This window comes from Merops nubicus, unplaced genomic scaffold (assembly GCF_000691845.1).
Source record: "Merops nubicus isolate BGI_N331 unplaced genomic scaffold, ASM69184v1 scaffold8745, whole genome shotgun sequence".
Classification (NCBI taxonomy): Eukaryota; Metazoa; Chordata; class Aves; order Coraciiformes; family Meropidae; genus Merops; species Merops nubicus.
Window position 1 is genome coordinate 52,365 of NW_008610229.1, and position 26,104 is coordinate 78,468.

General features: G+C 39.8%; 1 protein-coding gene across 1 annotated transcript; it reads right to left on the reverse strand.

The window, feature by feature from the left end:
* Positions 1-1,419: 1,419 nt before the first annotated feature.
* On the reverse strand, positions 1,420-26,050 carry PLG (plasminogen). Its single transcript, XM_008940838.1, has 19 exons — positions 25,952-26,050; positions 22,767-22,902; positions 20,247-20,353; positions 15,862-15,976; positions 14,863-15,002; positions 14,160-14,280; positions 13,919-14,037; positions 12,874-13,036; positions 12,369-12,519; positions 11,448-11,602; positions 10,541-10,707; positions 9,495-9,643; positions 8,011-8,104; positions 6,657-6,777; positions 5,656-5,730; positions 5,151-5,291; positions 3,919-4,025; positions 2,911-3,056; positions 1,420-1,697 (listed from the first exon to the last, which is right to left on the reverse strand). Exons 1-19 carry the CDS (start codon positions 25,998-26,000, stop codon positions 1,536-1,538), a joined length of 2,418 nt encoding a protein of 805 aa, XP_008939086.1. The 5' UTR covers positions 26,001-26,050; the 3' UTR covers positions 1,420-1,535.
* Between the last annotated feature and the right edge of the window lie 54 nt (positions 26,051-26,104).

Consider the following 26,104-nt stretch of genomic DNA (forward strand, 5'->3'; position numbering starts at 1 on the left):
GCCAGATATTAACATGCCTGCAAGAGTTCAGATCTGAAGAGCAATGCAGATTTTCTTTTGTCAGGGAAATACTGTGCATATTTCTTGGCTGACTTAGTGATCAAAATGAATGGACAGAGAAAATATGCATGAGGGTGTTTGTGCCCAGTGAATCCCCTCAACCAGAAAGGCGTATGAGGAATGCTTTATCAGAGTTGTTCTTGCCCAGGAAAACAATGTCCTGAGACCAGTGCTCCTCCCAGAATCGGACTCCAGGTGCAGAAGCTGCAAAACTCACTCTGCCACCTAATCCTGGTTTACAGCTCTTATGTCCCTTTATAGCCTATGGGAGGGGAAAAAAATACCAACCAAACCCAAAGAAAACAAGCCACCTCCTAGGAGACAACCTATCACTTCTATAGATATGTGCACACACATAAAAAAAAAATTACGTGCAGCTTGGCATGCCTGGGAGTGAACCTCTGCAATGCAGAAAGTAGGCAAAACAAATCCCAGCCAAAGAAGTAGCTGTGTCACTTGGGGTACACTCAGCATACCCTGGGAGTGGAGGAAGGAGTCCATGCAAAACTGGGTGTCCCCAGGCACCTGTTGGATGCTCCTTGGCTGATATGCAAGTGATGCAGCAGGAGAGAGAGGGTTCATAGCTAGCAAGAGTTTCACTTTGGTGAATGTGAGCCAAGCTTTCCCTGGGCAGCATCTCTAAAGGTCTAAGCTTTCACTTCCTATAACCACAGGCATGTACACATCATTTTCTTTTAGAGAAGAAAAATGTACATGTAACAGTTGTATAGTGCGATAAAATTATGTAGTGAAACAGGATGGGTACTATGGACAACAAAATTTTATAATATATTAAGCACATCGTCATTACTTGATGTAATGATTGACAGTTATGCTCTGTCTTCACTGTGGACTAACTTTAGGGTGAGGATATTTCTTATCCACTGTTTTATATCTCCAATGCAATATTTGTACTTTTGCTGACACACAGATTTCCATGTCAATAAAAAATATGAAAGTACAAACCAAAGGTATTTCCTGCTTTTTTTTTTTCATCCCATGTGTTTAATGCTATCGCACATATCTAGTAAAACTTCACATGCATATAAGACATATACAGTGAGATTCTTCTTTGGTTTGCATCATTAAATTGGTAAGAGGCTCAGGGAACTCATAGAAAATGAGAGGTATTCTCCTTTCTAGTTGGAAGCACAACTTCTTGGGAAAGTCATTGTAGAGCCTAATATTATATTCTATTGTAGATGTCCAGTTACAGTTGAGGTTGGGCTTTTTGACATGGATTTCAGAGGTGGGTAGAGTCTATTGTCAAACATAGTAAACCACAGAACGTACAAAGAGGGTAACATATCATCAGTTGAGTTTCTTGGTAATCACTGTTAATTTATAGCAATTTAAAATGGATGATCATATTTATTTTACATTCTTATGAATGATTGTAGATTTAATATTGCACTTGGAATCTTGTATTTCTAATGTGCATACTTCTTTCCTGGAGAGGGTAGTCCGTATGAAGATCAGTTGTTTTCCATTATACTCCTAATCCAAGGAATATAATTGGAAACTCGAACGTAAACACCAGGCTTCATGGGTTGGGCACAGCCAAGCCCCCAAGAGGTGACTCCATGTTGGACAAATTTATCTTGGTCCAGACAGACTAGAGGTCCTCCACTGTCCCCCTAAACAAAGAAAGAACAGGATGATTCCTTCATGGACAGACCAATGTCCAACACTTTTCTTCTCACAGGAGGCACAGAAATAAAAGTAAAAAAAAGCAACTCTCATGTGTGAGTAGCACACAAGCTAGAAGAAAACACTGGAGTTCTAGTCAGAGAATAGCTCTCTGTGCATGTTGTTGAACACTGTCATGAAGTCTTCATCTCCCATCATCCAAGTATTACATTTATTTTTGTAAGCAAAGGGGATTTCATGGGAAGCAATCTGATCGTCCTTACTAATTTAAGCTGTACTTCCTCCTCCAGTCTATTCTCTGAGGTCTTGATGGCTTTCCATTGTTACTGGATGATCCAAGACCAAATGAATGCATACATTGAAACCACGTGTCTTAAGACATGAGTGCACACTCCTCAATGGCCTGCTTGCCCATCACAGTGCTTGTGCACAGGTTGCCTCTACTGTATTAGCAATGGCATTGACCTGCCAGCCTGGGCAGGAAGGTTGCTGTCTTCACACTTGTTTACAGAGTTACCTGTAACTTTTCAGGGCAGAAAGTTTCTGGCTTGATTCAGTATGTTAAGATTTTCTGAGCCCTTTCATGTATTTAAAGAAAGTGAAGAACTGGATTTCAAAACCTAGACTTTTGGAGAACGGCTTCATGCCACACCTCTGAGACAAGCTATTGTCAACTACATTCTTTCTGTTCAGCAAAAGAGAAGTCCAGCATGCATTTTGCTTCACCCATTGTGATTTCCACAGGCACTGGCACTTAGAAATCAGTAGTTCCTTTGGCCCTTGGTATGCCTGCGTGGCAGACTCCACTGCATTTTTCCTTGACTGTTAACTGAGATGTCTCAAGCTGTTAACCAAGCTAGCTTAGACATCAGAGCTAGTCTAATTGAGGCAAGCAAAGTGGTCTGCGAAAAAAAAAAAATTGGACCATTAGTCGTCCTAAGTTGGCTTCCATACTCCTACTTCAGGCAGCCGTGTATTATCATTTGCTTTGTAGGTCTGAAAAATTACCTGCCCCTCTTCCTAGCAGCAGACAAGGGAGCAAGGGAAGAGCAGAATCCACATGCATCTTTCAGCTCATATGCCACATGGTGTGGCAACGTCTCAAGGCTAATTCTCTCTGGCCTCTAAAGGCCAGAAAGCAAAGTGTTATTTGATTTGAATGTGCTTACAACCAATTCTGATGCTCACAGTTTTCCTTACCTGGCAGCTGTCTGTGCCACCATGAATATTCCCAGCACAGAGCTCATTTTTTTTGACTCTACCATTCAAAAATTCAGGGCGGTTGCATATTTTATTCTCAATTACAGGGAAGCCTGTTTCCTTTAAGTAGCCATCACCACCAGTTCCTTTGCAGATAAAAACAAATGAAAATGTAACAAATTACAAAGGTAAATTAAGATCTTCACAGAACAAACACTGAGATATGGATAAGCAATAAAATAAACATAGAGCTTATGTACTATGCATATACTTCCCATGCATAACATGAAATGATATGAAAATAAGTAAGCATTATCAATATCATGGTGCTTAACACATTCTACCACCCATCAAAATCAGCACTGCACAGTTTGACCTTCCTACTCTCACAATACATCCATATGGATCCAGTACCCACTGATATTTGTGGAATTCATTCCCAAATAATTTTATTTTCCTGTATTTGAGTTTTCTTCTCTGTGGAAGAAAGGAGGTAGGAAGGAAACAGTTGAAAATGGCATAATGGGCAGAAAACAGGAGGCAAAAAAGGCATTGATGCCTACCTCAACCAAGACAAAGTGGGATGCTTTGAAAATGAGAGCTATATTTGTGTGAGATTTTCTGAACCAGGCTGGTTGGGAGAAAAAACCAAGGGAATGAGCAAACTCACTCTCACGTGATTAAGAAATAGGCCAAATCTAGAAGAACACAAAAGCCCACTTTGGGGAAAAGCAGAGTGTATTGATAAGAGTTAGCAGCTCCTTAGGTCTGATTTTCCCTTTTTAGTATTGGTTTAGGGGGATTCAGTTTACATGGCTCTGAGTAATTTAGTAGAATCTAGGTCAGAGACAGACAGTGGAAAGAATTGCAGTACCTGATGAGTTTTGATGAAATAGGTATGTATGCAAACTTGGGGGGGTGGTTCTGGCACAAAGGGAATACACTTTGGATAAAGGTATATACCAGTCTCTAACCACCAAGTTTTCAGGTGTGTTAATGCTGCCTCACCTCTTGTATCGCCCCAGCCTGTCACATAGCACTCCTCTCTTCCTCCTAACACACTATGTTCTTTTGGCAAGCAAACTGGGATCACATGATTATTGATGATTGCTGGGCTGAAAGAAACAAACAAGAGACTCATACAGGAACAACCAACAACCCTTAGCACATTCATTTTATATACAGTCAGCCCTTTTTCTTTGAAATCCTGAGCTTCAGGTGAAAGGTTTTTCTCATGTGCAAAACCACTTTTGTTTTAGGCTCTCATACCTCAGAATGTAACACACAAAAGGAAAAGATCTGAAATGGAGACCAGTTAGAGGCTTTTGGTACTAAAATTACTAATATAAATCCAAGAGAAAGCTTTGACTTAGGCTGATGCATAGCCAAGAAAACCTGATTAAAAAGCTGTTTAGTGGTATGAATTAGTGGCAATTAACACATAGCTTGCTCTATCTGCATCCTATCTGGCCATTTATAAATCCAGTCTGACCATTAAAAAATTTCAAACTGAACACAACACAGAGCAGAATCCAATTCAGCCTGAGTTGTCTTTGGGTCCAGCTAAGGCTAGGCTTAATTAAGAACCCATATTAATTGGGCTAACCCTGCCTCTGTTTTGGACCTGCATTGCAGCCATGGAAATCAAAGCACAAGCACCATATGTTCACATCTGCTTACAGCTGTATGGACATAATCATTTTGGCAAGAGTTTCAGATGAATGAAAGCGGGTGCAAGAAGGGCTGTACTGGGTCTTGCATCAAACGCACAAACTGTTTGCCTGCACACTTGAAGGACCTGCTGGAAGAAGAAATCTCCCCACTACAGCATGGAACCAGCCTGGGGTGTTATCATGCTAATATTGCAGTTTTCAATCCTCATTACCATATCAAGGTAGAAGCATACAGAAACACAGACTGAAAGCTCCTCTAGGCATTACCTCCTCCCACTCTGCTGCCACTGCCTCATCTTCCAGCAGCTGGCACCCAGTGGTTTGCCAGCCTGGGTCACTGTCCCTAGCCCCCCCTCCCACCAGCCCAAGGCAGGCCTTTTTCTTCCTGAAACCCTGCAGCTGAATCACCGTGGTTTCCACTGGCCTTTCTGCAAAAAGGGAAAAAAGAGAGGGTCCTAAATCACTGACTGTGTGTACAGAAACACACATTTCCATGACACCAGCAACCACTGTCTAGTCAAGCTGTCCCATCAGAACAAAGGAATGCTTCAGGTGAAAGGGTGGTACCTGCTCAGTTTTAGCAGGGCAATGTCCGCCTTGTTTGGCTCCTTGAACAATTTCTCAACATCTTGTTTTTGCACTGATGGCTCTGATGCTCTTTCTCTGTGTAATCCAAGGTATACTTTATATGAAGATGGCCGTGAGGACCTATTCGAAAAGATTGCACGTGGTGAGCTGACAAACACACGTCCAGGACATAGATCACTTATGATGATATTGGGCACTTTGTTCTGTCAAAGCCAGAAAAATAAAGACAACTTTGGGATAAATTTAGTTTCTTAACCCCTTACTATGGCACGTGAAATCAAGTTGGCCAAAGTTATCACTGTCACTCTGTTTTCTCCGTCAAAACTCTGTGTTAATGAATAATGAATAAATTTGGCTCAATTCTCAACTATTTGCAAGCTGAGCTGAACGACAGCTCAGGTTGGTTGTTGGGGGCATTTTGTTTCTTCTTGGATTTTCTATGTAGTGTAAGAAAATGCTGGTGCAGGCTATAACAAATACTTACCTTTCTAAGCAGTGAGCAGCAGTAAGAACCCACTGAGGATCTATCAGAGTTCCCCCACAGAAATGCAGGCCATAACTGTAATAGATCAGAAAGGCATGAAAGGACAATTGGTTTAAGGCAGAGAAGTTATTTCTACTACAATTCATCATATAATCTTTCTAATGTATGCTTTTACAAACTTGCATTGGGTCTGGCTGAGCTGATTTCCCCATAGCAGCCCTCCTGGTGCGGTGCCTTTGTGTTGGGAGTTAGAAGGGTGCTGGTAACACCCGTGTTGTGACTGCCCCTGAGCAGTGCTCGCACAGCACCAAGGCTCTTTCTAATATTCCAAGGGTGTGCGAGGTCATTGAACTCACAGAATGCTAAAGACATTATTCCACATTTTCATTAAGAATCAACGTTTTACTTTCCTTGAACAATATTTTTTACAATTATAGTAGCGTTGTGTAAACGTTTTTATAAGGCCTTGTATGAAAGCACCTAGATCTTTGTTCTTAACCAGTATTTCTGTTACTAGGAAAGTTTATGTGCAGTGATGTATACTGTTTTAGAGATTTTGGGTTTTATCCAGCTCTAATCACAGTCAGAAAGCTCTAAAACTGACCTGGATTCCTAGTTTTGCTAATAACTTTGCCAGTATGAACAAATGCTTTCATGAAAGGACTGACCAAGATCTGTGCTATCCGTGCTTCAAACTGTTGCTTCTACTCATAGGATATTGATTCTTCTGCAGGATACAGTGACAGATTTAAAGTCATTCTGCCTTTTAATGATAGTATTTTTGAATTTAGTGGTTGAGTTGATTCCATGGTTATTTATCAAAACTAGAGCATTCTTTGTTGTCTACATGACCTTTAAGATTAACACATATAATGTATAGCCTTGAGCTTTTTTTAAATTAAAATGAAGTTGTGACTGCTGCAACAGTCTATACTATAACACCCTAGGAGAGGCAAAGTTTATCTGCATGCAAAATCTAATCTAATGAGGAATGGCCATACCTTGTCCGGAGACTGATTTGCCAAGGCCAGGAGTGTGGGTGTGAAACACACCCAGCAACAATCCTTTGAGCACACAGTTTTGGTCTGAACTTGGATTTTCCACACTCATACTGAGCAGGAGCTACAGAATAAGAAAAAAATCAGTATCTTTAAATCTGATTAAATTGAACTTTAAATACACTATTGCAGATGCCAGCAATAGAGAAGCTGCACTGGCAGCTGTTTTCAAGCTGCTCTTGGTGGTACTGTATGAGAAATTCAATCACTGTTTCTGTGGAGCAAAGCTTTGTCTGTTCCTATCTCAGGATCTTTTGCTACTTCAGATATGTCTGAATTTTTAAAAAAGGGTAGTTCTTGTTTAGCCATGGGCAACTGACTCTTATGAACACAGAATTTAAAAATTGTTGTCAGTAAAAGCAACTGACTAATGAAATTAAAGATAAATGACACATTTTCTCTGTTCTTTAGCTGAACAACTGAAAGAAAACCAAATAATTTTAAAAAGAAATTGGATCTTCAGAACAAATAAAACAACCATGTGAAAATGTCATTTTCCCCCCTAAGAATCCAACACAACTGTTGGAGTGTTACATTTACAATATGCACATGAAATAAATTTTCTTTCTTTTTCTTGTGTGCTCCATTTTGGGGTTTTGATCAGAGCACGTTTTCTGCTGCTCACAGCTGTGAGGATAGAGCAGAGAGAAAGTCACCCTTCTGTTGAATGGAAAGTACCTCTCTTCCTGGCATAGTTTTGGTTGTTGATGGACATGAAAGGACTTGAAACCTAAATGCTGTAAAATTTTAGCATTGTACACTTCATTGCATCACCTCATTAAGAGTACAATGACTTGAGTATTAGTAACACAGACAAGGGCATCTGGTGAAACATTTAGGGCCAGATGCACTTTCCAGACATCTGATATGGTACAGTATCAGAGGAGGGAAAATCCAGTTTACATCCAAGACAGAACCAGAGCTGAGGATGCAAAAGTTTTGCTGGGACAAGTGCATCCCTTGTTCAGTCTGGCCACGTGCAGAGATATGCCAGGTGACCAGGCAGAAACACGGAAATTTCTGCTGGAACAGCTGTTTTGAAACACATGGCAAAACCTTCATGATCTTCATTGGGCTCCAGCTGCATCTCATGCTGGGTTTGGAGCTTCCAAGGTATAAACAGCATTCCTAAGATTTCAGACACAGATTTTGAATATAATTTCCCAGCAGCCTTAATTTCCAATCTAAAACTATTGCACTGTCTTAGATCTGCCTGTCAGATTAATCACGGAATGTCCTCTAGTTGCCAGAAAAGGTTACAGGAAAGGGAGACACTAGTCTTGAAAGGAATAATTACGGCACTTGGGAATGTCACAGTACTCCCAGGCTTTTCTTGGGTCTGTTGTGTAGCACCAAGGTCCATTTACATCTCCATCAGGATTCCTGCAATACTGTAGCAAAGAATAATAACACCAGTTATTAACCAGGGTACAAAAAAAGCCTACCAACGCATATTTCAAAATAAAATCAAATTAAATTTGGGGAATACGTTCTTTACTTCCTCACTGATAAGTGATTTCCAATTCCTTTTGTCAAAATCTGTTTCATTTTAATACTTGCCCTGTGAGTTTAGAAAAAGATAATAAAAATAAAACCTCTTCAACTTTCTTCAGCCACTAAGCTTTGCTAGTGTAAGCTTGGACTTCTGAGCTCTCAAGAAGTAGGAGAATTTGACCTAGGATGGTGTTTTCTAAAGCACAAAATTGTCTACTCCTTTTTCCACTGCAGTTCAAAAGAACAGTACAGTCAGCTCTGAGGTCTTTTCACACTCACTCTGGTTTCATGACTCTGGGGCAAGTGGGTATTGTGTAAGCTGCCCTTGCACAACTTGGTGATGCCCATGAGTCCCAGGGCAGGGGTGCAGTGTTTATCCTGACGTGGGGTGCCTGGTTAGCTAAATCACTCTTTAGGTCTTACAGGCCATACTGGCTGATCTCTGCTCAGCACAAACATCTCACACAACTGCATGCTACAAGATATTTTTGTAGTTGCCTTCCCTACTCAGGAATATATCCCCTGTTTTAGGAAAAAGGAGAAAATAGATACTTCTCTTCCTCAAGAGCCTCTGCCAAGAACCAAAAAGTTATGGCAGGCAGCCATGGTTTAAGCTGGCATGATCATAGCATCTGACAAGCTCTTTATATCACATATAGAGCTTGTTGCAAATCAGGCAAGTATTTTATAGGGGATGTTACAAGTTCAGAGAACTGATGATGAGTGCATGTGTTAGCACTAGGGAGATGAAGGTTAGAGGTGGAGAATGAATTACAAGATGGTCAGATCCATGTACATCCTTGTCTGATGGACTGTGGCACAAGGTGGAGGGCTGGAGAGGGAGTTAGTAGCAGATGGGGGCTGGATAGTTAGTTAGTGGAGGTTAGAGGGTATATCTCAAGGAGCTTGAACTGAACATTGTATCCCTCACCATCTCACCTGTCATGGTTACTACTGAAAACTATGACCCCCGGTGCTCTTTCTGGTAGAGGAGGCAGAGATGCTCCCCACAGACCAACTCTAGTTAGTCACCAGTAGTGAGAAGAAACTGCCCATCTGAAGGCCTTTCACTGTGTTGCAGAAACATTCAACAGAGCTTCTGGGCATTCTGTGTGCCTCAATGGAGTACAGACTGCTCATGTCAACAAGAATTATCACGATCACGTTCTTGGATTGAACTGGGGAGAATAAATTCGTTTACAAAGACCTGGTATGAAATGCTTGCTGGGGGACCGTGCAGGCTGGTAAAGCTCAGTGACAGTGAGTATTAAGTGAACAGCTGCTTACATTTTTATCCAGGCCTGCTCGTGGGTGAGTCATGGGAGTAAAATAGTCATGCGCATGAGGTCTTTGAGAACTCCACTCTTGACAAGTCCTGCCCCTTCCAGTTTTTGCTACTGTGCCACGATAATCTTTCCCATTACCATTAATGCAATCTTTGAAGAAAGAGGAAAAGGAAATAATTGTCAGCTGTGAGCTATTGGGCCATACCTATACTTCATGGTGGTAAAGCAGAAACAAATCTGAGGAAATACTACTAGGATTTAAACATTGTACATAATATGAGCATAAGGAGAGAAGGACAACACGGTGTCAGTTATGGCTAACAACAACTTATTAATTTCCTTACATTTTAAATGGTTTCTTCATGATCTTTGATGTCATAAATCAAAGAAGCTTAGATTCAGTTGACTTCTCATGACTTCAGAAACCAGGACCACAATGACAACGCACTCATAAAGTCTTTTCCTTACAGACGTTGATATCTGTCCAATGCCACATTTTATAGTAGCTAAAAAGCAGCCAAAATAATTATCCTTCTAACCAGAAGGACATGACATAGCAAAAAAAAACAAAGAAAGCTGAAGCACTCTAACCATCTACTGCATAATGAAGTTGCATCTGAACATTTTAAAAGCAAGCTATCCTCTGGTGGGAAATGGAGCCCTGGAAATGTGAATGCATGGCACAGGGAAAGACTTCTTTGGAACAGTTGCAAGCAGAATGCCATCACCTCTAGATCAGCTGTCATTGCTAGTAGCCCTCCCACAGTAGTGTGGAGACTACAATTCGTCTGTTTCCTCATGTTTCCAATATTGTCAGATGTAGTAGATAAAAGATGCGATATTAACCTAAATCAGACGCAGAAATCCTGCTATAAAATTCTACAAGAAAGTTCAGAAAATGAACAGAGTGGGTACAGTATTATACTAAACTCTGTAATTACCTAGAGTTTCCTGTATCTAATCCTCATTAAATTCTTGATGAGGCTTCTATGAAGAAACAGCTTGTTGGCTGTGAGCATTTCTGGGGAAAGTAGAAAGTATTCTCACCAAGATTTGAGTCCACTGTTGTCTGAGGAGGTTTTGGTAAAGTCACTTGTACATGGACATCACACCTCTTCAAGTCACAATACTCCCATCTCACACTGGGGTCAGTGGTGTAGCACCATGGGCGGCTATCGGCATCCGGGTTTCTGCAATAATTCTGCTTCAAGTCCCTACAAATATAAGCATATTATATTCCCATCCATGCCACTAGTCTGAGGAGAACTTTAAAGAACATTTTAGGCAGCAGATCTGCTACAGAGTGAGCATATACCATTCATCATGTATGGTGTGCAACAGAAACCCTTTCTCCAGCATAAAGAAATCAGGAAAAATATGCAGAGTGTTTAAATATGCCAAATACTTATTCACTAATGTTTATAGTAGAATAGTGCCTACTAAACCAGATCAGTAAGTGTACATAGGAATATGAAAGGTATAATTCTTTTTACTTCTTCAAACACATTAAGAGCTTTTACAAAGAAACAGTATTTTGCATTTTGGAATAAATAAATACTAAATATTAGGAATAAGACGATAACCCATCCCTTCCTCAAAGTTCTAATGACCTGCAGGCTAGGAAGCAAAAGCTTAAACTCATGAATAAATACATGTATAGAAGCAGTTCATTTTGATAGAAGGGAGAATTTCTGATAACTCTTAACACCTTTAGAAGCAATGTAGAAGCACAGAATTAGGCTAAAGCATAACAGCAACAACCATGGTTTGTTTCAAGATGAGGTTCATAGAAAATATTTTCACGTGAAAAAAGGAAGAAAAGGAAGGGATTATTTTTATCAAGTACATTCCCTCCCAAGCTTTCAAATCATTGTTCTGTAAAGATGGTGCAAATCAGAACAAGTTCCCGGATGGCTGTTGCCCAACAAATCAGGGAGATGGGAAACACACATACGCGTTTGGGAAATGCTCTGCAGTTTTATTGTGTCGGTGTGGTGACATTGAGCTCCAGGCTTGACACTTCTTCCCCGTGACAGTGAAGGAAGCTGTGCCACGGTAAGTCACACCGTTGCCTTCATAACACTCCTCAGTAACTTCAGCCTGCTCAGGCTCGTCAACAGCTGTAGTGAATAACAGAAAACAGTCCCTTGCATCTTTATACATTGATATTTATGCATAAGCATAGAAAGCCAACAGAAAACAACAAGCCAGAGTATTTCACTGACTGCCACAGCATGCTCTCTGTAACAGAATCCTTCTCAGACTGTAGATCAAAAGGAAGATTGCCAAAAATGTTCATAACAATTTTATGATACGCTAGATTAAAAGCACTTGTACACCAATTTCACTATCATGTGTGAGGATTTACTTCAGCTAATGAGCCAAACAGTTCACATGTGGACCAAACCTCTCCAGGGTAGGGGAATTTCTGTGGCTTTGCCACAGACGCATGTGTGGAACAAACCTGCCTTGTGTAAGGAGAATGTTCTTTTGATTGCTTTCAATGGAGCCTTGTTTCAGTACTCTTACATTATCTTAGGTTTTGCTTTGTATTCAGTTTTTCAGGAGCTGCCGTGTATAGCTAATTAAGTTTTCCATGGAGCATTTAAAAATTTAGAGGTGTTGGGAGCCACCACTTGTCAAAAGGAAATGACCTCTGTTACTGCAGTTTTTCCTGAGCTGGGTCAGTAGGTGACTTAAAAACTTTTGCAGTTATGCACCAGACTGAAGATAGCATCCTAGGCTCCACACGAGGCTCAGAAATTCAACCAGTACGTAGCCATACTGAGAGTGGCAGCAATAATACAAAATAATGCAATAGAGCAGAGTCACTCAAGAATTTTCAAAATAAACCATGATGATCCTTCACTTCCACAGGTCTCCTGTTGTTCTTACCAGGAGCCTCTGGCTTTGTCCCATCACAGGAGGGTATGGTGCAATATTCCCACCGGGCAGTTCTGTTGGTGGTATAACACCATGGCATCTTCTCACCATCGGGATTTCTACAGTAGTTTTCCTCTAGACTCCTGAAACAGAAAACATGGCTAAGTAAACTCTATCATAGAAACCTAGTGAAGGTTGTGATCAACAGGAAAATGTACCACACTGCCTAGTTTACTGTTGTATTTACTGGTGGGTAACTGCTGCTGTCATTTATTGATGCCGTTTACAAGATGAATAATTGCAATCCACTGGTATTTCGGATGTGTTAAACCAGACACCTGCTAGATTGATGGGTGAACTAAGATATTGTGTTTCATGTAGTACTTTGAGGCCAAGAGCAGCACAGCAGAAACATAGAGACAAAGAATCCAGCCGCAAGCAAATATCATAATACTAATTTTCTCATGGACACTAAATACTGCGGAGGGTTCACTTACTTGCAGGGGTAGTTTTCAGGAGTGCGAGCATGTCTGTGAGGAGTTTGAGAACTCCAGTGCTGACAGGTATTTCCCGATTCAGTAACAGATATTGTGCCTCGATAGTCTTCTCCTCTTCCTGATAGGCACTGACGCCCTGGTGCAGGAGCTGGCGGGGGTGTTGCTGTCACAGAAGAAGGAGTGGAAATTAAGCAGTGCCTGCTAGACAATAGTGAAAGACAAAATCAAAGCTACTTTGTACTTTACAATTAAGTGGGCGTTTTAGCTTTCTTTGCAAGTAGGTTTAAAGGCCAAAATGTTTAGAAAGCCTAAAGGGTCGCAAAAAGATCCAAAAGGATCTTAACTTTTCTTTCTTCTATTTTAACACCTTCACAAGCAATCAGAGGGCCAGAAGGGCATTTGCATCTGTCTGTCCACAGCAGCCAGGATACAACAGAACCATACTAGCAGCCCCACCAGAGTAAAGCTGGAAAGTGAGCAAGTGGTGAAGAAAACTGGGGTGAAAGTGTCAGACCCTTTGGTGATAGGCACTGGTATAAGAGCAAATATAAAAGAGATGTACTCTAACTGGTGAGAGTTAAAGACAGCAAGGATGAGATCTGGTAAGAAACCCCAAGGGAAAGTATTGCGGCAAGGACAGGCCTTTAGGGGAAAAGGAAAGGAAAAAAGTGTAAAATTGAATTGGAAGAGCAAAACAAAAGCCAAAAGATTTTCAGGAGGAGTGAAACTGTTTGACATCAAAAGAGGAACATGAGAACCACTGAACTGCCTGGTCATAAAAAAAAAATCCAGGAAGGGAGATATGCTCCAGGCAAAACCATTAGAAATGCCTACGACAGAGATACCTCAAAAGAACTATTAAACATTCATTTTAAGGTTTGTGTTGTTGGCTTTGTTTTGTTTTGTTTTCTTTGAGATAAGTCATCAGTTTTTCCATCTTTCATTTATCTTTGGGACCTCTTGTATTTGGTCTAGCTCCTTGCACCACCCTGAATAGAAGCTATCTAGGTATCTTTGTATCTTTGTGTCTAGAAGTCAGACTCACTGCAACGAGGAATGTTGCAATATTCCCAGCGTTTAGTTGGACTGGTAGTGAAACACCAGGGCCGAGGTTCACCATCGGGATTACGGCAATAGTTCTTCCTCAGATCCTTCTCTGGAAAGCTGAAGATGACAAATAAGTTTTCAAAAATATCACTGGTGGCTGTAACAATTATCCTGTCTGGGGCAGGGTGGTCTTCATGCCACCAGTGACGATAAACAACCTATCAAAGAGTCTGACTCACTTTTCTGGGAGGTATCCATGAGAGTGAGGTTCCTGGGAGTCCCAGGGCTGGCACTCAAGCCCAGACTCTGTTGTCGAAACTACTCCGTGGTAGTTTTCTCCACTGCAGTGCATGCACTCCTCTGTAGGAGCAAAGCAGAAAGAGAACAAATGAGTCAGAAAATCCTTGAAGAACTGGTCAATAAACATTGATCTTATGTGAAGCTCGAGAGCCTGGTCTGGGCACAAGGCTGAAGGACAGCTTTTTTTTGGCAAAGTAAAAGCTTATTTTTCTTGGTAAGATGATTTTAACCAGTCGATTGACTTTATACATTTCCATTTCTAAAAAATCCAACCTTATACACTATGATTTTTAAAGGAGATAACTATAATTGAAAATCTGTGCCTTGCTGCTGTCATGTTTGATTGACTTTTGCACTAGCACTGGTCATTTGGTTTAATTCTAGGATTGCAATATATGAATACACTCATATACATTATTTGTATTTTATCTACGGAAAAAAAAAAAAAAAGACTTTGTATAGCTGCTTTGGAGGTCTTTTGGTATCTTCCTTATTGGTGTTGAAAATTTCTTTGGAAAGCTTCAGGCTGAATTAAACTCAAGTTGAAAAAAATACTCAATTAAAAATAATAGTATTTGAACAATTTCACATGCTTGAATACATCTTCCAAAAAAGGAACGAAATTGATGTATGTATCCCAACCTTCACACTCTGGGATGTTGCAGTAATCAAATCTGGTAGCAGGATCTGTGGTGTAGCACCAGGGTCCCTTTTCATCATTGTCAGGATTTCTGCAATAGTTTTCCTCCAGTCCTGCACTGGGATATTTTTCAGGTGTGTAACTGGAACAGAATTTAAATGGGATTAGAGAGCAAAGGAAAAGATGTCCCAACTGTTCAGATGAGGACTCTAAAAAGGAAATCTTTATCTGAGGACCATTTTGTAGATAATATTGATTACAGGTGTCCCGGTTGCTGCTGTGTGCCATTGCTGAAGAGTCAGAAGTGTCACAGCTGTAGCCTTCAGGACACATGTTGTCTCTAAGGCCAGTCTTGTCTTTCATGCTTTCATTTACTCCAGCTATTCAGTTTCCAGTAATTTTTGCTCACCTGAGGTACCGTGTAGCATGTGGAGAAAAGTCTCCTCTGGCACACATTCCCCGGGACACACAATGAGAAGCTGTTTGTTGAAATGTGAGCGTTCTCTGTAACCCAAATGCTATGCCTTCCCAACAGGATGTTATTAATAGACTCAGCTGGGTGTTTTTCATTAAATATAATAAATAAAGAAATACTGCCACGCTATTTGTCTGTGAATTCACTGATAAAATTATGTACCTCTATATGCTGCATGTTATACCTTTAGACAAGAGAAGAAGTTCTTGGCCTGGTGAGATTAATGGAAAATTCTCATTTCAGCAGAAACAGCTGCTTCCATCTAGTGTTTGGCCAAGTGAGGACAACAAGATTCAAATGCAGCTGCCAAGACTGACAATGTTGATATTTATCATGTAGCCCTAATTGCATGTGTCTGAGTTACAACACAAATTAGACAATTATCTTATTCTATGTAAGCGTAGAAAAGTATTTTATAAGAAGACTTTGAACACCAAACAATTTGCTTGTAAGACTACTTAGCATATGTAAATGGCTTAGCAAAATTTCAGAAAAAAACATACAAACATGTACATAAAGGCCTTACTTTGGTTTATGGGGGTCACTATCACCCCACTTCTGGCATGGCACACCTCTCTGAGTTTTGGCTTCTGTTCCTCTGTAATCCACCCCATTGCCTTTCTTGCATTCTAGAAGATAAACTGAAATGATATCTGCTTAATTAATCAGTATCATGACATGATTTTAGCACATATAAAATCAATTTTCACGCTACTACATTCAAATATATTGGGTCGTATTTTGACTTTATTATGCCATTAAAAATAGACAGCTCACATTGTGAAAACCTACTGGTTATCTGATGTCCAGGTGGATTAATTAGCATTGAAAAATGTAAGCAAAAGACAAAAAGTGCCAAACCAGAATTCCAAAGAAGTAAGTGTAACACAACCTGGTTCTTTGGAGAATATTCTATAGTAGATTTAAAGAATAAAATTTGCTTTTAACATTTAAATGTGCAATATAAGAAGCAGAAACACATTGACTTTTTATTGCCTCCTATGCTTTTATTATAGTTTGCAAAATAACTAAAATTAAACCTTAAAGGACAGCCACTTGAATTCAGCTGAGGAATATAACAGGACAGAATCACAAATGCACACACATAGCATTTTATCAGCTGAAATAAGCAATTAAGAAGATATATATATATAAAAATGGGGGTGACTGTTTCAATAAAGTTCACTACATGATGCATGATGCAATTCATTATATGATAAAACAAAGACTCTTTGCTGTGCAAGATAAAATGGATAGTTGGTTGAAGGTGCATATTATATATGCTTTTGTACTTTCAGATTTTGGAACTTAATAGTACATTCACAAAAAAAAAAAAAGGAGTGAAAGAATTAGTAATGAAATCTTGTCTTTATATAAGTCGAGAGGAATTTTAATGCTGAATAAGCCTGGAGTTTGTATGGGTAACCTTAAAAACATTAAATTGTTTTAAACTATTAATCATTAAGAACAGAAAGCTCAATGTTGTCATTTTTTTTTTTGCAGGAAGGAGCAACCATAACCCCATTCTATTCTTTGAGATTTTTGTGGGGGGACTGACAGTCACTTTTCCCAGCAAAGAGCTGGTGACTGTGAGGGTAGAGCAGGCTTGCAAGCAGCACCTCTGCCAGGGCATGGCTGAAGGAACTCGGCACATTCCCTCAGACCTTCTGTATTTGTTTTAGGGACAGTCACTGGCAGGCAACACATCCTCTGGCTTGGAAAACTAACTAGATTACTCATTTAACATTTCTCTCTGTACAAGGCATCTTTCATCAGCCAGTCCCTCTTTTCTAGCTGAAGTAAAGCAATCTGTCTTTTAGGTTGTGACCTGGCTTGTCTCAATGTCTTTATGTAGTGTCCAGACCAGATATTTGTGGAGATTCAGTTTTGTATAAGCTTTTTTTGGCATCAGAGTTACACCAAATCTGACCTACAAGCAGAAGATTAACATAAAGATAGAGAAATAATGTCATCGAACACATTTCTGTCTTGTCAAAATTGCCAAAAACTCATGTTCGAATCTGAAATAAGGTTTAGCTTTTCTATAGGCCAAGAGGTAGTTTAGATCTGGATTTATAGATGTACCTTTAGGCACATCTCTATTTCAATGCACGTATAGGCAAGTTTACTCTAGAAATTGTAGACGGAAGACATTTAGATACCTCAAACAATTTTGCAATAAATTAACATTCAAAACCTCAATAGCTGAACATTGTATCAGTCAAGTGATGACTCTTTTTGTTTGTGTAAACTTTTGACCGTTTATATAACCTTTAGGTTTTTTTCTATCTGATGACAAATAACTAACTTTGATCCCCAAACTCAACCCATGTCCCTTGGGTTAACTATTTACAAACAAATAACTGGATAACAATTCCCAAATGCTAGGTTTAATTCTTATTACTTTTTCTATACATCACAGAAGGTTAACTTTCTCTTCTATAGTACATACCATAGGGAAGAAAAATTAAACCTGATTTTTTTACCAATTGTCATCTTTTTCTTTGAACACAATGATAAAGAGCAATTACGTAATTGCTTCAACTGAAAAAAAAATAACCTTGGTTTCAGTAAGAGTATTGCAAAAGCATCTGGGCATGTGAAAGGAATTTCCCTGAAGTATCAAGACAGAAGTAGCTGCTGGGGAGAGTGATATAATCTGCCCAGGTAAAAGCTACATTTTCCATGATTTTCTGTAACAATAGATGTCATCATGAAGAGATGAGCAACAGAGAAACCAACTGACACATACACAGTGGGCTGAGGCTTTGATGTTCATGATACCTAGGTCCATCTTTTGTTTTCTGCAAGTTTGCAATTTTGGGACATTTCAGTTATGTAGAACTACAGTTTGTCACACTTGTACTGATGGGGTTCTCTTTTTCAAGAAACTAAAATCCATGCTTATGACCTTAAAGGGCTTAAAAGGCTGCAATAACAATCCTCACTGAATATTGCAGGACTCTCATCCACGTTCCAATTTCAGCAAATCCAAGCAAAAATAGATGAGAATCTCAGTCTAGCTCCTAATCACAGTACTAAAGCAAAATCAGCAAGGGTTATTTACATTTATTTAATCAGTCTTTGAACTTTATGTTGATCTGTTCAGTTTTCTGTCTACAATAGGATCTGCAGAAGGTTTCTCAGCGTTACCTAATCATGATGCAGGGAGATTTCGCCCAGCTTCTGGACATAATAGAAACAAGTTCAGAACATTAAATTACCTACCCGTTATATGTACAAAAAAAAAAGGCAGCTGGCTGTAGGCTTCAGAAAAGATGAGATTGAAAAGGACTCTCAGTGGTCTTTGATTTGAACCCTCATAAAAAACATGGCCAGCTTCTAAGCTGGAGGTGGCCACTGAGAGCTTAGTCCTATCAGTATCTGTAAGGATGGAGGTTCCACAGCCTCTCTGGGCAAGGTGGTCCCTCTCTGTGAAAAATTATTTTCCATATATATGTGTGTGTTTATACCCACAATGTCTGAACAAAATCTCATTTGGATACTCAGTTTCAATCCAGGTAAAGCTATTGAACTGCTACATAAAACCTTGCAGGTGTTCCACACATAGTATTATCTTATCCTACAAGTCTTTGCAGGTCAGTAGAGGAGAAAGGATCCAGTTTTCTGGAGTTCATTAATATCTACAGTCCAGTTATTGTGATTCTTGACTTTTTGTTAGAAACTGGCCAATTGAAACCACTGCATAATTTGCAGCAGCTGAGAACCTGGTTCATTTTGCCTTTCATGTACTTTTATTCATTGAAGGAGACCAGCTTTTTTAAAGCTACAAATCAACAAACAGTGAAAGGCAATGTTCATGAAGTCATTTAACATAGAACAGTAGCAATTCCATTCAAAGTTTACCACACTATATTACATCTGAGTGATCAGCAAGACCTTTTCTCCCTGTGTATGACTAAAGTCAGAGAACAACACAATGAAACTTATGTAACATTAAAAATAAAATGCATCCCTGCTTCCCTGTATATAGCAAGAGTTCTGTGCTTGATTATGTAATTTAAAAATAGTCTTAAAACGCAATAATTTGTCTGCATCTGGCATAAGGTGATAGATCTTTAAAAGACATGGTAAAAAATAGGATAGTTGAAATTTCTTAAAGACAGTCTTCCTATTTTCAGAAAGAATGGGAGATTAAACAAACTTCAGTTAATTGTCATTGATGACAAAAGTGATCAGAAATAAAACAGGTACTAAAGGAGAATACAAAAATTCACCACATCAATTAATTACATTGTAAAAATGTAGATTGAGATAAGCATTTCACCAAATGCATTAACTGAAGAGTACAAATGTCATATAGCAATATATGAACACTATTAAAATAGATCATTTTTACCTGAAGGATAGGTAACACTCTAATACTTCTGACAATGTGTGCAGCTAAAAGAAACTCATTTGAGCCCCACTCAAGTAAACTGTGAATTTTCTTTAGTGACCTAAATGAAATTATTCAGTAGTTTCCGTCCATTTTCCTGGGGGCAAAGGTCTGTCTCAGAAACCATTGCCAAGCACAAGTAGCTCCTCCTAGTACTTGCAGCAGAGGCAGAGAACATGCATCTGGGGGTTATTGGCTGGTTTTAAAAGGAGAGGTGCTCCCAACACCTTTTGCATTCCCTAAGCAACAGTGCTCTTTCCTGCTTGTGGACCGTGGGGTTTAGAGAGCAGGAAAGATGCTGGATCACTAATCTGGGGGGGAAAAAATGGTACCACAGCAATGTGGCAAGACCCAGGTGTCTAGTAAGGGTTCACCTACGCACTTCATCTGACCTGACCCAACGGTGAAGGCTTATCTCTCTTTTACTACAAGGTTATGTGCATTCCACTGGAAAGCATAGCTCAGTGAAAGAATATAAAAAACCAACCAAACAAAACAAAACATAGACATACTTCTTTTTTCATAAAGAACTGCATTTGTTCTTCTGAATATCACTGCTGTTTTGGTGTTTTCAGCCAATGTTAAACACTGTTGGTCTTTACTGGTGAATAAGAAGGCCCTGTTGAAATTAAGAGAAGACAGCAACGTAAGAAACGATAGCTGAATGCTATCTGCATTACTTTCCTGAAGACCTTTTCTAGCATTCAGTTACAATTTTAGCAAGCACTGCACTTCAGTGGTATTTAAGACTGAAAGATGTTTCACAAACCACTGAGTATCACAGCTCCCATTTTCAGTGTTGACTTTGATGCCCAAGTCTTCATACCAAACTTAGGTAAAAAGGGAGCTACATGAACAAGTTATGACAAAGGATAAAAAAGGTTATAATGTTCCAGATACTCCAGAGAACATGCTGAAAATCATATATGTACGAGGGACTTTGACCTTTTTTTGAAAAAAAAAAGTGGTCATTCAAGAAGTGAGACATTCTCCTGTATTCAGCAGTTACCAGGGAACAGGTTCACAGCAAGCCAAGACCTTAAATTACCTTGTGATAACTGCTCTGAGTCATTGTACGTGAAGTAATGTAAGCACTTTGGAAAATACTGCCATCTGTCTTTTCAGCAAGTGCCTAGGCTGTAAGTCTGCAAAACTGGAGCAGGTGCTGTGACCTTTGCAATAACCCTGATAGGCAAAGTCATTTCTTCAGCCAGTTTTTCTGAAGCAAACAAGGAACAATAGCAACACAACATTCAGTGCCTAGGTCTATACCAGGAAAACAAATACTGACAAAGCCCATTCTAAGTCCTGAGACCAACTAGCATGGTCCCAGTGTGCCTGTACTTGTAAATTTGCACAGCCACTCCCCCAAGGAGAGGGATCACATCTGGACTCACAGCTAGCAACTCTGTCTATGAGTTGTCTGGGTGGTGTTGGTTGTCCTGAGTCAAAACTACACTGGGGACTGTTGTCTCAGTCTGAGCTCAGCTCTCAGTAATGTTAAATGTGTAAGTGGGAATGTGGATGACATGGCCCAACACAACGCTAAGATGAGACAACAGGTCTGAAGTATTGATCTGAAGTCATTGGTCTGAAGCACTAACGTGAGGTCACTGCAGTGCTGGCCTGGTCTTAAAGCTCAGCCTAATATTTACCTTTCTCTCCCCAGATCCTTTCCTGGCAGATAGTACCTGTTCTTTGTTGATTGTAATAGATCTCATGTAATTAATTAGGGAGGCAAGGACAAAACACCCGGATGTTACTCCAGGGTCAGGTGATGGTAAGCTCAGACCCGAGATAAAGGCTAAGGAATTATACTGCCTGAGTAGGCTAAGGAATTATGCTGCCTGAATATGCCTCAAAAGGGAACAATAATCCTCTGCAAACTGTAAATACGTAATCTGAATATAGAGACCTGTCTTCTCTGCCTTCCTCCCCACACCCCTGAGCTGAGTACTGCTGAAGCTCTGCCCTCTCTTTGTGGTTTTCAGAGAGAGGAGTAGGGCCAAAAAGAATGCGTGGCAATCCGCACACTCAGTCAGCAACCCCCTGTCATCCTTCAGGGTTACACTTCTTCAAAATGTCTTATTTTCCCTTTTGATTTAAAACATAAAGCTATAAAACATTTAAAATGTCAGCACCAGGGCATACCTGCCTTGTATAAAAGCCTGATGGAGAACAAAGTACTGGAAACAGTCCTGCAGACAGTCTGCTGAGTTCTAAAAAGTATGCTAAAGTGGTAGATCAAGAATTCATGAAGATAAGAGGAAATCTCCCTGCTTCACATATGAAGACTACCTCCCAGGATAGCAGATCTCTCTCCTCATTTCTCCAGGTGCCTGCTGTACTGCTGAAGCTCAATGGGCTCTGAGGCTTTGGTGCAGGAGGCTCAGAAGCCTTAGGCTCAAAGCAATAGGCTCCCCTGAGTCAGGAGACTGAGCAAAGGCCAGTGGTACAGATTGGTCAACTTCTTTCATGCTTTTCACCCTTGGGACTGGTTAAATGCAAGTGCAGCATGAGGGCTGTGTTGGAAGTAGGGTTTAAGATCATTACGGTTTGATGGCCATCCCTTTCTCAAAGTAGTTGCCAGAGTCCAAATTCTAGTAAAATTCAGAATTAATGAATGTATCTGCAAGATAATAGGTAATGCAATGAACATAAGCAACACCAAATTATATTGCAAAATTGCTGCTGTACTGTTTCAAATCAATTAATTGCGACTCTTTATTGCAAAAGAAGTGCAAGAGACTTGATAAAACCATGTCAGTTTAGTTTTCAGTGTGCCAAGCTGTGCATCAAGATGTCATAATATTTTCCAATAAAAATTCAGCATGATTTTCTTAATTTCTCTATTTCTGGTATCTTTATCTCTATGTCCCAGGTATTGTGTTTCTATATATCTTTTTTTTTCCCAGCAAATTTCAGACACACATACTCTTAAGAAATCCCTCAGAGGTTCAGACTACTGATAAATAAGGCAGATTGCCCCATCATCTGCAGAAAAGGTGGATAAGGGAATGAGTGGAAATTACCTGCAAGTAAATTTAGTTTCAGCTTCACATTGCTCTGCACATTCTTCTTTACTCTTTGCCTTATAAATTTGCTTCTTTGGGTTAAGCAGCCAAGCTCCTTCTGTTTTCACATAGCTGTCTAGTACATTTCCTTGCACTGAAAGGAAAAAGAGAGAGAAAGAGGTGAAAATGTGACTGCTGATATGTTTTATTTCAAACTTCCGTGCTAAGTTCTTCGTCATCTAGCTGAATACCATCATCATTTAGCTGCTGGAATAACTGGGTTAATAGTGACAAAATATTGGCAAATCTTACCTTCCTAGTATGGCAGAGTCACTGAAAACTCAATGGAAAGCAGAACAGAGAAGTGGCTTGGACAGCGCTTTGCATTATTTGGAAAATCATAACAAGTAACACAAGCCTAGGGTACAAAGTGATGGGAATAGAGATGACCCTAGGAATGAAAAAAAGTGAGGTGCTTCAGAAAGCAAATTTTGGTCACCCACACTTTGGAGAAAGTAGAGAAATGGGACTCAAGAAGGATGGGAAACAGTGATTCCTCTTTGCTGATATCCATCCCATGGAATCACTTCCATTTTATCAGCCATGCCACAGCTGCCTCTTTTCAAATGCTCTTGCTCTTGCAAGAAATCAGCCATCCTCAGTCACTGGGGCTACCACTGTGCTCATGTTCCATTTGATATTTTTTTAGTAACTCTTTACTGAACTTAAGATTCAATGTAATAGATGTTTCCCTGCATTGCAGTGAATTAACAGAAGAAATGGAGCTGGTAAAATAAATCCACCTAGTGCCCTCTGGGCTACAGCTGCATGTGAAATATATAGGATACTAAAAGCTACAGCTATGTTTAGAGGTAAAGTACAAAAATGTTCAAGTACAATCCTTCTTGTAAAGAACTTTGCCACTTAGCATTTTCTTTAGCTGTTAGACCTATGCATCTCTGACTGTTTAGCTATAGCTCACAGGACTGTGATTTTCATGACTTCCAGCAGCAGGGTCACAGAGTTGCATGAGTCCTGTGGTTTTTACACTTTCTTTATCAGATGAGCATATGACTCTACTGACAGAGGTTTGCCTCTGGGAGTTCTCCTGTTCCGTGTGGTTTCAGCCTCAGACAGACAGCTGGTCCATGGTCTTTGCAACACATCTCAGTTCTCCTCTGTGGCCTGGTTTTGTGCCTGGCTTTATGCAATTGCTGAATAAAAGGCACACAGGGTATGAAGCAGACCCTGGCTTCCCCCTCATGCATGACAGCTGTGATGAAGAGAGGGACTTCTTTCTTCCATCTTTTTCTGACCCTTCTCTTTCTCAGCCCTTGCTCAATGCCTGCAGGAGGGACAGAACGCATCTCGTTCAGACACGCAGCCTGTGAGCCTCCATGGGGGTGTTCAGTGAGATACCTTTCAGGCTGAGGAAGGCAAGTACTCCTCCCTTTCCTGAGTAACTCTCTGCTGTAGTGTGAAGTAGGCTTATATGCCAACTGGTACAGTTAAATTCCTTCACCCGATTGCTAGCTCAGATAAAGTGAAACAGGTTACAATAAAATTTCATGTGACAGGCACAGGAATCACTGATTCCACTAGCTATTTCAAAACAAAAATAACATTAAGAAAAAATGAATTAAGACAATATCGTAGGGATGTTGCGATGCTCTCTACAAGGACAGGAAACACCAGTAAAGGATTCCTGTTATGGTACAGCTTCCATGCAACCTTAATTCTATTTTTTTTGGACACTTTGCAATAATATTGTCACTATTATCACAACATTTTGTTTTAAATATATTGACATGGTCATAAAAATATTTTTTTCCCATTTTCCGTTATAATTACATGGCAAGGCATACTTCTTTAAGAAAAAAAAAATCCAGGCTGTATAGAAATGCAGTAAATTTTCTTGCTACCATTTTTCCTATGTCTAAGGAATTTTTCAGTGTTAGAAGGATGTATTGCTGCCTTATTCAGAAATTAAAATATTTACTGCCATTTGATAAAGGATTGATAAACAAAAGCGGAGTGTCACAGACAAAAGCCCAAATCTCATATTTTCCTCCCCCATATGGAATTCTTATCTACTAGAGAAAAGTATTTGATTTGAATGCGGCTGTTCTTCTGCAAAAGCAAAGCTCAGAAACTAGAATTTAAATTAAGGTGATCATTCTTGAAATCAAATGATATCTAGAGTTTCTTATGCTGGAGCATGTCTCTAATAATTTTAGCTAAAATCTACCCATATATTTTTCTAACAGTTACCTTTTTTTATACTTTAAAACTACATATGTAAAATGTATTATATTGGATATGTGTGTTGGCACACTCCTAATTATATTTTTAAATGCAATCACAACAGGCTATGTAGTTCCACGGAAGGCCTGAAAGAAGATGTGCCATCTGAATCCCATAGTTCAATGAAGTTTAAGGTTTTCAGGACAGAGAATATTTATCCTAATTTTCTGTAAGAGTTACAATCTACTAAACCCCAAAAGATAGACGTAAAAAGCCTTACTCAGTTCTTGTGCATTACAAACTATTTTGCACAGTCTTCCTCAAAAATAGCCTGACAGCACCAAAAAGACTTCAGAGACTAATGCTGATCGTTTTTTGGCCTCCCTATCACATGGAATGAAAAATTCCCTGTTAAGATTGTAGCTATGAAAAAGACTGAAACTAGTGTGCAGAAATTTTTTTCCTTTCATTTGTGATTTTGTTTTTCACAACGTGTTTACAAAATTTCAAACAATAAAAGTAAGGATCATGGTACTTGGCAATAACAGAGAAAAGTAACAACCCTAGGATAAAATGCTGCTGAAACCAGACAGACATAACTTTGTACCAAGCCTCTCATAAGGTGCTTTCCAAAGGTGCCCCATTTCTGGCCATGGGGCATGCTGGCAGGGAGCCTTTAGTTCCTCACACAGACACCAAGGCTGTTGCTCTTCTGGCATCTTTACAGAACACAACTCTCTCCATTTATTCAACAGCAACCAGAACTCCCACTTTATTCAACAGCAACCAACAGCTCTTGCTTTGTTCAACAGCAACTCTCCCTGGCCAGCAAGCCCCAAATCCATCGTCATCCAGGTAAGTGATGGCACAGAGATCTGGGGACTTACCTTCACCAAATGGAGCCTGCAAGCATTTGGCCCCCACCTCACCTAAGCAAGCAAGAGGGAAAGGACTCTTACCTGGGCTGAGCAAGAAAAGAAAGAGAAAGGCGACATTGCTAATCCTCATTTTGGCCCAGCTGGCAGCTGCTGGAAGATGTGTGTGTCACTGCACAAAGTTTTATTGACTCGCACTGGAGTGAGGCAGCATCAAACAAACAAGGCAGGAGGATT

What these genes read in the sequence shown, in the direction of transcription:
- PLG (XM_008940838.1), bottom strand. Translation starts at nt 26,000, where the DNA reads ATGAGGATTAGCAATGTCGCCTTTCTCTTTCTTTTCTTGCTCAGCCCA. An exon ending in AGTGACCCCCATAAACCAAA is followed by an intron (nt 15,003 to 15,861) that starts GTAAGGCCTTTA and finishes ATTCTGTTCCAG; the next exon opens with TTACACACCTGAAAAATATC. An exon ending in AGGCTGGGGCGATACAAGAG is followed by an intron (nt 3,057 to 3,918) that starts GTGAGGCAGCAT and finishes TTATCTGCAAAG; the next exon opens with GAACTGGTGGTGATGGCTAC.